Source organism: Toxotes jaculatrix, chromosome 7 (assembly GCF_017976425.1).
Source record: "Toxotes jaculatrix isolate fToxJac2 chromosome 7, fToxJac2.pri, whole genome shotgun sequence".
Taxonomy (NCBI): Eukaryota; Metazoa; Chordata; class Actinopteri; family Toxotidae; genus Toxotes; species Toxotes jaculatrix.
In genome coordinates this window covers 4,322,638-4,335,504 of record NC_054400.1, presented here as the reverse complement: position 1 = coordinate 4,335,504, position 12,867 = coordinate 4,322,638, and the positions used below count along the sequence as shown (strand labels likewise).

At 41.5% G+C, this 12,867-nt stretch overlaps 1 protein-coding gene across 2 annotated transcripts in view; it reads right to left on the bottom strand.

Moving 5' to 3' along the window:
* Positions 1–2,799, bottom strand: part of kremen1 (kringle containing transmembrane protein 1) — a 54,135-nt gene extending 51,336 nt beyond the window's left edge. For both annotated transcript variants that reach the window (XM_041043205.1, XM_041043206.1), the window contains exon 1: positions 2,442–2,799. In XM_041043205.1, the coding sequence (XP_040899139.1) occupies positions 2,442–2,520 (79 nt within the window). In that variant the 5' untranslated portion in view covers positions 2,521–2,799. The remainder of the gene's footprint in view (positions 1–2,441) is intronic.
* Between the last annotated feature and the right edge of the window lie 10,068 nt (positions 2,800–12,867).

Here is a 12,867-nt window from a genome sequence, read left to right as displayed (position 1 = left end):
GTATCAAGTGCGCTGTATGGAAGAGGAAGAGCCCATTCTCATGTTATAGGTTACATAAAAGCACTTACCTGCTTCACAGCCACAACCAATACATCATACTTAACCCTTAGCTCCATTTTCACTCTTCTACTCTTTGTGTGTGTGTGTGTGTGTGTCTGCGTGTGTGTGCACATCACTGACCACATGATTATCCCTCAGTGCAAGATAAAAAAAACAAAAACACTTTTGCTGTTAACACACTTCTGCTTGATGCGATGCTGCAGTCCACCAGGACAGTGAAAGCACTCCAGCGTAATTGTTTTCAACGCTCTGTCACAAACGCAACAGTGGCTGGATTTCCGCAGAGCGTTAATAAGCTGCTGCACGGCCGAGCCGTGGCAGTTAAAGGAAACGTTCAGCTGTTTAAGAATTCATATTTGCACATGCCCAGATTTTACTTCTTAATAACATCACAGATGTGCCCTGGATTCTTCTGACAGAGACGTTCACATTCATAACATTTCACTGCTGAACCACAAGAATAACGTGAGACATGTTCAAGTGGTACACTCATAATATCCACTTCAACTATTTCAGTGCAGTCCAGGAGTTGTTCTGCAGCTCTGCTTGTTTTAGTGTCCACTTTGCGTCATAATGCCACATCTACTTCCCCTGAGGTTTATACACTTCCCACTTCATCTCCTCTGATACATTTGTCCTGTTGAATATGAGCAGAAAAGCGTATGCCCTTATTCTTTGATTCTGGGGGGGACTTCACTGTGAAAATCCCCTTACATTTAACATATATGATCACTTTTTTTGCTTTTAAACTCTGTGGTGGTTCCAGGCATTTCACAAATAAACTGTGGTTGTAAGAATAATATCCCACTAAACAACCATGAAAGCTAAACTAACAACCCTGTAAGTGCAGGAGGGGGGGGGGGGCTGAGGTGGATTTTTCCTTCAGGTGCTGTTGGGTTTCACATTCAGTTTGACCTTTAAATTGCAGGTTCCAAACATATTAGGGGCATCTGGCCAAAGCAGAGCAAAGTGAGCATGAAACAGTCATTCTTTGCATTTACAACGAGAGGCTGACTTTTTTTGTAGACGCATGAAATTATTGTTTTACTGTACAGTAAATATGGCACAGCTGACTTTAACTAAACTTGCTCTTTCTTTCTCGCCAGTGTTATGAGGGGGAATACCATTGCTTTAAATACTTTGTTAATACATAGGTACACATGGGAGTACTTACGCACTAGCCCAGATGGTGGACCCTCTAATTTGAAATCCAAGGGTATAATTAAGAGACAAAAAAATTAAAAAGGAAAGCATGAGGATTTGCTGCTTCGACATGAAACGCGGCGCAAATTACAGCAAGGAGAAGCTTGGTTTGTGTGGTCATCATTATTAGATATTCACATTAAAACAAAATATTCTCCGGGAAGGCAGCTTTGAAAGAGGATCCGGTTGAAACTTTGAAGCTCTGCAGATAGACGCAAAGTAAATCCCTGCGTATTAGTCTGAACTTGATGGTAAATTAAATGGATGATATCAGATGACTGAGCTGAAGGTTTCGAGTTCATTTCACGGGGAACTGATGACTCTGTGGTTCAATTAAAGACGCAATAGCCAGTAATACGGTGCAAACAACAGTAACGTTGCGGTGCAGATTAAAACATCAGAATCGTTTTTCTGCCATGGCCGTTGAAAATGAGATGAAATCGGTCATGTTAAAATGTGACTGATGAACTAAATGCAGCTGATGCAGAGCAGGTAAACACACCGGGACGCGCAGCGCAGGATGAGCTGCAGAGTCGGGCGCGTAAAAAACGACTGGTTCAGGTTAAAAGTCCCCTCATTTCCCTTAAGCGAGTAGAAACGCTACGTTTAGGGCACAGTAACACGGGACCCCGGTGATGTTTAAGCCTTTTTTTCATGATTTACGCGGAGCCGCATTTGGCTTTATGTTGCCGCGGGACTCTACAGGTCCGTGGGCATCTTTGGACATGATTCGGATCAGATGTGTTTACCCTGTAGGTGTGGAGGTAACAGTAAAATATCTGATCAGACCAGTCTCTCTGCTCACACTGCCTCACTCTGTTGTCTTTAAACTTTAAAGTAACACAACAATTTTCCTTTTAGCTTTGGCTGGACTCGGTAAAGCGACAAATTAAAGGCAGCATGCAGTTTGGGAAACAGTGCCGTAGTGGGATTGGGACCAAGGCGACGAAATATGAATGGAGTAGTTACTGCGACAGCGATCCATGACATGTACGACCACCAAAACCAGAACCAGCACTTTAACATCAAAACACACGTCCTCTGGGTGAACTGTACAGTTTAAAATGGGTTAACAGCTTGTCCGGCGCGTAAAAGAGCAACACTGCCGACAACGCACATATGTATCGAAACACATCCTCAGAAAAGTCGAGCAAAAAAAATAAAAAAGTTTGGCTTACCGGTGTCGAAATGACTAAAAGCTGCGGAAGAAATAAAAACAGCGAGAAGAAGAGCAGAGGTGACTGTCCAGGAATCCATCGTGTGATTTAAAGGTCTGAGGTGGCTCTCAGGTGAAGTGCAGCCTGACGGACGGACTGATGCGCAGATCAGCGGCGGGGTGGTGGACTCAGTGACTGACTGACTGGCTGACTGACTGTCCGGGTCTGTGCAGGAGTCGCTCCTCAGCTCGCGTTTAAAGTCCCTGAACTTCAAGGCAGGTCCAACAGCTCCTACAACACTGACACCACAAAGACGGGACCAGATAGTAGAAAACAGGGATCCTGTTTCCAACCCATGTGACAGGAAATAGGGGCAATAGATTCAACCTGCAGCGCCGAGGAAGCAGCAGAAAGAAAAGAGAAGGAAGGAGGGAGGGAAGCAGGGAAGGAGGGAGGGAGGGAAAGAAGGACGGTGGCGGCGGTGCTGGGGTTTGAGGGTGGACTCTGCTGTGGTGCAGTGAGCAGCAGGTTAGTACAGGATAAACTGATTCCCCCTTTAAAAACTATTTTAAAACATATATCCACAGTAATAACTTGATGATACGGTTAATAACACGATAACGCCAGAATAAATAAATAAATAACATGAATAAATAAAATGTAAAACGCAATAGTATCGTCAGACAAATATTCAAGAGGATAAAAACCAAACTACCATTAAGCAGCATGAGATCATCATGCACTTACAATTACGTCCTTATTAGTGAGATTATAGACATAGATGCCACAGGGAGTTAGAGACACCATAAAACATGACAGATCACTGTAAACATGATACAGAGAACCACAGACACAATAACTCGCTTAAGGAATATCATGGGAGCACTATCTTGATTTTTATGTTGGGGTCTAAATCTAATTGGGAGTCACACAAGTTTGGAAATCCCTGGGCTAAATGTTCATACACAAGGAGGAGCAGTTAGAACACAGTATGTAACACTGGAGCTTAAAACAGCGTAGATTAATTAAGATTTGGATGAGTTTGGGGATATCATTTCACTTGTTCAGTACTTTTTCAAAAAGAAATTCCTTTTTTTTTGTTCCTGACGCTGGAGCTGTGATCAAAGAAACTTGTGATCAAGTTTTTTTGTTTTTTTTCTTTTCTTTGGGCTAACATTTGATAAATAAAAGAAAACCTTTGGTGGGAATAAGTCCCGGGGCAGAATTTGGTGAATAGATTTCTTTCTTGGTGTGAGCTTTAGTTGTTTGTGTCCACAGTTTGTTATTAGATTTGTCCTTTCAACAAAAAAGGCTGATTTTTTTTTTCATTTAAATTGAGTGACATAAACAAATGTTTCAATTTTATTTTCAGTCATGAATTTTAAGGCTGGTGATATTTCTGCAGAAATGTTCTTTGTAAATGAAACTCAACAGATTAGATTATAAAATCAGGATGTGAATAAATGCAAATTGCACTCCTTTCCCTTCGCATGTCTCTGTTAAAGCTTTTCTTACCTCATTCACTGGATAGAAACAGGTGCACAGAGTGTGCAAGCAGTGCTTCTCACCTCTTTGCCATTTCAGACAGGAAATCTCATCTCAAGTGTCAAACAGCACCCTCTTGTGTTTCACTCCAGGCATCCTGCAGGACAGCGAAGAAGAAGGGTCCAAGCCAAAAGCAGCCAGTTAGCCTAAAAATAGAAAATCCAGCATGATCTCACCACTCTCGAAGAAGAAAGGCCCAACATTTATTTTGCCAAAACCAATAGGGTTGAGATGGGGTGCACTGGAAAAGTAATCTGAAGTAATCTAGCCTGACGTGTGCCCTTTTTGAGAAATGTAACTGTGTGGCCTTAAGATACCGGCTATTAAAAACTTCACTTATATTACAGTGAAAGACTGAGAGTGTTTGAGAGAAAGCGATTTATCATAATTTATCCATACTGACAGTTTACTATGGCTATGACTGAGACGTCGAACCTTTTCCAACACTGCGGTCCAGCTGGTTTTCAGTCTAAAGTCACCATCTGATATTACATGCATTTAATATCCAATCAGAGGAGAAAAATATCTAAGTACATTTACTCAAGTTCTGTTGTACAATTTTGAGGTACTTTACTTGAGTCTTTTCATTTTCTGCTTCTTCCCCACAACCTTTCAAAGTGAAATACTGTACTTTTTTACTTCGCTCTTGAACATTAATTTTGCAGCAATAGCTGCTTTGCAGCTTGAGAGTTTACATTTTTATTTATTTAAAAGGGACAGTGCACAGCTCAAACTTCAGTCTCAAGCCAATTTGCATCTGTTAGATACGAAACACATTTTAAGTTTAGAGGTTTTTGGTTTGTTGTTTTTTAATATAAACTACTCAGTTTTCCTTATAAAGTAGTTTAAATGAGCTCCACCTCAGTTCGCTTATTATTATTATAAATTACTTTCATCTAACTTAATCAAATTTTCTCAGTTAACTTCTCAGAGTCGATGGTCGTGGTTTCACATGTTGTATTTTGTCTGACCAACAGACCCAAACCCAAACAGATTCAGTTCACTATCACAGAAAACTAAGAAAAACAGAAAATATTCACACACTTCTTCCACCACTGTATGTTGTTATCATGATTTAGTATGTGACACGCTACAAACACATACTCATATAGTCTTATTTCTCTCAGACTGAATAAAAACTACTGTGCTCATATGAAAATGAACCTGAACTGGACTCCTGTCATTACCTCCCATCTCCCCTGCTATCAGTCTGTGATGCTGTGCAGTTGTAGTAGCAAGGCTTCCTTTGTCTTCTTTGTCTGTGTATCTGTGTGTGTGTGTGTGTGTGTGTGTGTGTGTGTGTGTGTGTGTGTGTGTGTGTGTGTGAGATCACATGCTGGGCTTGTCTGTACACGGTGCCTGGCCACATTCCTTGTGGTCTGCTGGAGTTACTGTAATTCTGTTCTGTCTTTTTGCTCTCTCCAGATAAACCTTGGCATTTCCACACGACATTCACACTTTATTCTTTTGGCGTTTTGCCTCGTGGACAGTTCAACTGTTTTTTTTTTGTGCTTTTTTTCATTTGATCAAGTAGATCAGATAACTAGTAGTCAAAGGTCTTCGTAGCGCCATGTGTGTACATTTTTAGTATGCGTGGCTGCAGCGAGAGCTGAGCCCCTCACCCTGCTGGTGTGCCCTGCCTGTTGAGTTATGCAAGACGGAGGCTGGAGGTCACAGCAAGAATAATCCACTGAAATGTATTAGAAAGTACTTTGGCATCCCTGACCTGCCTGCCAATGGGTAGTTATGCATAGTTGAATTAGAGGCTGACCCAGGTGATTTGAATTCACAGATTCAGGAGCCAACACTGTGCCATGTCCTTGTTCTCTCTCGGGTAAACACAGGCGCCTGGCCCTGAATCTTAATGCCACATTTCTCTCCGTTGTGGTCAAAACTATTTCTCCTTCTAGGCTTTTGTTCTTGGCGTGCAAGAGAATCTGTCATTGCATTGTGCCTGATGCTCTCAAATTTTTTTTTTAACATGAAAAATACAACTTTTTATGTGCTGTTTCACTTAATCTAAGAGAGAACACAAAATTTGAAAAGGGTCACTAAACCCAGATTTACAAAAAAATATCAAATATACTTCCTTTCTTTCACTTTGCTTTAGTGGTATCTAGCCATGTACATTGTTTTTGTATTTATTATTCCAGGGTTTGAGTTACTGACATTTCTGCTAACACTTCAGTAAAATAAAGGTGAATGGATATTTCTTCTGTGGTGCTCACGGTATTAAAAATGACATTTAAAAACTTAACAGCGGCACGTCTCTCCAGAAGCAACGTCCTGGTTATTCAAGATAATCCACATACCTCACTGTGAGCAGTGTTCACAGAAAATTAAACAGCAACCATTTTGATAATAACTTAAGTGTCTGAGTCAAATTTCAGCCCAAAACACCAAAGTTCCAGCTTCTCAAATTTAATTACTTGCTGCTTTTGTGTTTTCGACTGCTGGGCAGACACAATAAGCAATCAGAATACATCACCTTGGTCCCAAGGAAAATATAAAAGGCATTTTTCACAAGTTTCTAACAAAACAATTACTGGAAAATAATTGGCAGAACGAAAACGAAAATAATCATAACAGTAGGAAGTAGTTTGGATGAAAGCTGCTCACAGTCCATTGCTCTGTGGTATTATTTATGGAGAGACTGTTGAAAACAAATCTACAGCATTCAACAGGATTGTTTTTTTCAATAGCAACATTGGGAAGGCAGCAAGAATAGCAAGGATGCAAATCTAAAAACTTGAGCACATAAAAACACAAACTAAATGTAAACTAGGAAAGTTGGTCTGTTATAATTTGGTGAACCAATCCTTTAACGCTAGCACGTTCCACACCTCAGTGCCGAGGCTAAATTTAGGGGATTGGGAAATGTGCCCTTGCATCCTGATGAAAAAAACTTCTCAGCTTTTTTTTTTGGCTTTGGCAACAACATGACAAGAAGAAGGATGATGATTGTGTCTCTCTCTTTAACATCGCCACTGACTCAGTGTTTGTGGTGGGACTCATTCTCCTCAGTGCCAAAATAATCTCTGCCATCTCTTGGCTCATTACATTAATTAAAAACAAAAGACACTGGAACTGACGCACAACTTCTCTATGGGGGGGGGGCACAGTGAGTCAATGCAATGACTCAACCAAAACATCTGGTTGTTGTCTGAAGTCTGTGCGACCTGGCCAACACCCCTCACGCAGCCACATCAGTGTCTATATGATCCAGGTCATTAGCGGTTGCACACACAACACAACGCGCATTACAGTGTCACCCTCTGACCCCAGCAAAGCTCCGCCGGAGTGGGCTCCCTTTGACAAACGACTGCCTCTGGACCTATCTATACAAGCAACAACCCCCGCAACCACCATCTTCTCTCAACTCCTATCCCCTATATATACACACACACACACATCACACACAAACACACACCTGTGCAGGCCCCTGAGCATACCCGTGTTCAAAGCCAAGATAAAAGCCAACGCTTACATCCAGCCACCTGCACGTAACCAGCAGCCACTGTAGCACCACAACCCCTTCTCCTCCGCCTCCCTCCGCTGACACACACACAGCCGCCATCCATCTTGCTCGGCCTCCCGGGTCTCTAATTAGGCTCCGGGTGGGTGACACCCTCTGGAATGTTTATTGTAACATTGCTCTGTTTTTTTCTCCTTTCAACGAGAGACAAAAGGGGAGAAGGAGAAATTATAGAAAACAGATTCAGGAGCAGAGAAAGGATGAGAGGTGGATGGGACATGTCTCTGTACACAGCAAGATATTTACTAGGACGAAATTACTTTAAACGAGTGCATTAAAGTTCATTACAACTGAAAAATTGGGTCTCATTGCCACATTTTGCCCATAATCCCTACCACCTATTCTAACAGTGTACTCACCTCTTGCATGGATCAAATTTGAGACATAAAGTCTGTCTGTAAACTGTGGTGGATGTTTACAACAGACATTTTGGGTCGTAAGTTTACTGTTTGCCTGTATCGTCTCTTCCTGGCTAACCTGGGGGCTTGTTCAAAACATGTCTGACTATCTGACTGCTCGTGTTTCTCGTCCTGTCAGATTTCCTTTTAGCAGTATCACTGTACTCTGAGGTTTTGGCTTAATTCTGTGAGTAAAATGTCATAATGTTATCCAAATCTGTGAAAATAAGACCCAAACTGTAATAAATTCCATTTGTCCTTTTATACTCTCATATTCTGGCACAGATGAGCCCGTAAGAAATATACACACAAAATAGTCCTGTAACCTAGAAGTGTCCTTTAAGATGACAGCCCGCGTGGGTGGATGTATGTTCCATTCGTACTGACTATTTTGTTCATCCAATGTGAGAACATGAACCCAGTCACCATCTTTTAACCACAGTGGACACCAGCCATTCATCTTTCTTGCGCCCTGTCCATCAGCCTCAGAGGGCAAAAATACTAAAGGCCTCAAAGGTTTCAAAACCAAACCAAAAACCAAACCTAAAGCAACCATGGTCCCTGCATAAGTGATCATTCTATTTTGGCAGAATGCTATAAAGAATGACTGATTTGTTGGGTGACCATAGAACACTTCATATCTGGTCTTTCACAGTTTTCTATCCTTCACTGATTGGAAGACTGTCTTATTCTACTTAATATTGCTGGAAAATATGAGTAAGATTTTTTTTCTCTAACGCAGCCTTTGCTGATAACCCAAATAAGGGCATCAGGGCTAACAGCATCAGAATCATCGTTCTTACGAATCGGAAATATCTTCACATTAACTCGTCACACATCAGGAAAAAACAGCCAGAAGTCAGACGGTTGTTGGCCAGCAACCGCCGCGCTTCCCGCTATGAAACAATGTTCCCACCCAGTGCGCTGGTTTGTGGGAATCATCCTTAGATGGGTCTTTGTTGTGGGCTGACAATGACAGCCCATCTGACTCACACTCAAAAAGAGCTGCTAATGGTAAAGGAGCGTCATCGCTATTTTATATTTACTTGGAGAGTGATATGGAGCACAGAGGACCGAAGCCACGGCACCAAAGCCTGAATGAGGCCTTAAAACAATGACAAGTTTACTGGGCTGGAATGACACTTGATACGGGTCTTAAATATCTACTTAGAAATAGTTGGCCACGGAAAACTCTAGGACTCCTTGTTTTGCTGAAACAGAACAAATAAAATTCTCTGAAAGTTTTCTTTATATTTGGAAGTGGTGCTTTTTTTTTTTTTTGAGGGGGGGTCTGAGCCTCGTCTTCAAAGGACTGTAGAAAGTGGTCACCACACTGAATCAACCTCAATCCAAATGCTCATTTTTGAGCACAAACAACTCCAGGGGGGTTTAGCATCGTGGGATATATTGAGGACAGACTTGTTTTTACACTGTTGCTCTCTCTTTTTTTTTTTTTTTTCTTGTCAAAGTCAACAACCCTGCAAACATCCTCTGGGTGTCTTTTGCGTTTTATCCATTCAGGGAATGCAATGCGAGAACCACAATCTACCATATGCAAAGTGTAAACTGCTGATGAGAAACACACTTTGAGGATGCAAACTTTGGTATGGCTACATTGTTTACACGAGCTGAGCGAAGGGAAGATGAAAAGCGCCTTGACGTCATACTTCATTTCAGCAGAGAAACATTTTTGCGGCCATGTGAAAACACAAACACAGTCCTATAGTGTCAAATATCTATAGTGACACAACCCATGTGCTGAGTTTCAGGCCACAGAATGCAGGAGAAAATGCATGTTTGCAGGTTTATGGTTTCAGGCTATAAACAAGGCGACCCCCTGCACAGTCACTGTTGATACACCATGTTGTGCTGATGTCTGGCAGGTCTCCCATCACATCTCAGCCCCAGTTATGACATGGAACTAGTCCTCCATGCAGTCTTCAAACACTCAATACTGAAATTCTTGTTTGCAAATCATAGTGAAACTGAAGGAAAAGAAAGTGGGAAGAATTCAGTTTGTATCCAGAGACACCACACACACACTGGCAGCCACGGTAGAGATTACTGTAGATTGTATTTGAATTTGTTGTGAATCAATTTAAGAAATGTTTATGTTAAATTCTTCCAAATATAAACTAACAAGGCTGTATGTTAGCAATGATCACAAAATTAGTTTTCATGGAATAGTTTGCCATTTTGGTTCACCCACTTCCAGCATTTCTGAAGCTTATTAAGTAACACAATAGGTTAAAATGATAATTTTTGTTATTTTGTTGATTAACCGATCAATTGTTTAGTCGAAGAAATGTCAAAAAGTACTTACAATAACTAGCTGACAACTGAAAAACTATTATTTTAAACTTTAAAGTTGCGTATAAGCAAAGATAAAGTGCATTTTAATCCCTGCATAGTGTACTGAATTGTTTAGATGGGCAGCCAAAGTACAGCACAGCAGTTATATGCACAGCATATTGATAACCACGGGTAGTAAATCCTGCACAGTCAAAACCACTTTCTAGCAGTTAAGAAGCTCGTCTGAATGTCAGGACGGAAACCGACTGAAACCTCCTCTGTTAAATAAACATGAATGACAACAAATGAACCTGATGATGTTGTGGTTGCCGTGTCTTCTCAATTAGTGCAGGGCTGAGCGGAGACAGGGATGTGAATACTTATGAGATCTTTGACCTTGTGGGTTCAGACACTCTGAGGAAGAGAGAACAAACGATGAATCACAGTGGGGAGAATTCATAATAAGACAGAGAGAGAAAAAAAAATACATAAAGGACCTTCAATGCCCCCATGATATGTTCTACACATTCACAAGCAAGTATACGCACAGACACACACAGAGAGGAACACTCAGAGATACCACTAGCATGTGTGTACACAATATCTGCATCTAGGGCCTAAGAATGTGGGCTAACTGCATTCAAAACTGAGTGAAATCACCACAGCAAGCAAATGTCTACATAAACAATTGTGAATTTGTCATCTCATACATTCATATTTGACCTAATAGGATACAAACATAGCAGACAGACAACCGACTTGCACCGGATCAAATGACAAGTGAAAAAGCACGGCATGTTGTTGTCGCTGAATATTAAGATGTTTCTTAATTAAGGGACTAATGACAGTAAATGCAGAGGATGAAAAACAGGCAAGTCCAGGCTGGTGTCAACAGATATGGTTTCATCTGAAAGATGTGTACACTGTACGTGTGTGGTGTCTGTGTACAACAACTGACAAGGCTTCAGACTGTGTACACCCACACACAGACACACAAACCAATCCTTAGATGAAACTCCACATTCACAGAGCAGAGATTTCACTCCCTCTTTATCATATCTGTGCATCGTACAAGTTCCATAGTGCATGATAAGGAGAAAAAGGGGGGAAAACACAAACCAAGCGTGGAGGAATATGTGCCTTTTGAAGTTGTCTTTCTTCTTGGAACTAGCTTTGGCGTAACGCGGCTATTTAAGCAGATCATTAAGTGTAATGGTTGGGGAGGATTGCAAAGCTTTATCTCTGATGGCAAGAACAAAGTTCTCCATGATCTAGGGGATTCTGGAGCTGGATATGATGGGAATTCCCATGCCTGCTGGAACAGTTTACTTTGAAACATTTTGATCTGTGCTAACAGACAGGTGCTATCATAAATCTAGAGCCAGGGAATGACTCAGGTTTACATACTGAGACTTAAGGTATATGGGGATAAAGTTTTCCTTTGACAGATTATATCTAGTGATTGAAGGTTCTCCCCTGGATAGATGCCATTGTTGTTGATGTCTGGCAGTGACCTAACAATAAATTAATGCCATGAGGCGTGCATTTCAAACTATGGAAAAGGAACCTTCTTCATTTTTCGTAAAAACCTGCTGCCGAAAATGCAAGAGATGTCAAATCCAAAAAGATCAGCCAGCTCAGTCTTGAGTAAATTAAGGACCACACAACAATAAAACACGTGGCTGTAAATGGGACGTGATCGAAGTGTTAAGGTTGGCAGGCTTTCGGTTAAAAAGAGATATGGAAAGCAGTGAAGCAGGATCACAGGCAAAATGAGTTTGTGTCTGTAAGTGCTGAACTTCTTCAAAGGAAAACAAACAACCAGGACAGAGCACAATTTCATCTTTGCCTGCCATGAAGAAGTGCCATGATGCAAATCTTTATTCATGAGAACAGTTGATCCGTGCATAAAAGCTCCATTTTGAAAATGGTCTGTATTCCCTTCAGTTGGGAAATCAGAGGGGAATGTTGTTTGAGGATTAACACCGCTAAAATGATTTCTCAGGATGGGAATGAGCTTTGAAAATATTTCCCCTGCAGGCAAATAAAAGGCGAACGTTAACAATTCTTTATTTATTTTCTCCTCTCACTCCTCTTTTGTCAGTGCCCTCCACTGTTTTGCATTTGAATCACTCCAGATCAGGAAATCGCTTCCACCCAGTTCTCATGTTTATGAAAACACAAGTTTCCAAGAGCCTACAATGAATTTATATTTGGTACAGGCTGCGTAGTGCATCTCACTCTCCTGGCAATGTGCCCCTCCGCAAGCTTTCCATGGAGGTTTGTCCCCCCGGTTTCCACAGTGCTGACTGATTGATTTGCTCTTTAATGGCTTCCTGTGTTGGGCATTGGTCTAGGATGAACATCTGTAAGGGTGGATTGGGCATGCTGGGTCTGTTTTGCTCTGCTACGCTCATCTGCGGTGTAGTAAAGTGAGGTATCTGCCTTTTCTGTGGCCTGGGAGAATGACGTGCTCCATTATAAAAAGAACTGACTCCAATGAAAAATGAGCCTTGGGTCCTAACGGCTGCTGGTCACTGAGCGGATTACAGTGCCTCAGGGGATGAAGCTCAGCCTCTGATGTTGATGACTGAGAAGGGGAAACACTAGTAGCTGGCCTGTGAGTGATAAAGTTATACTGAGTGTTAATGTCAGGAGAAGTTTGCGTCTGAAGGGG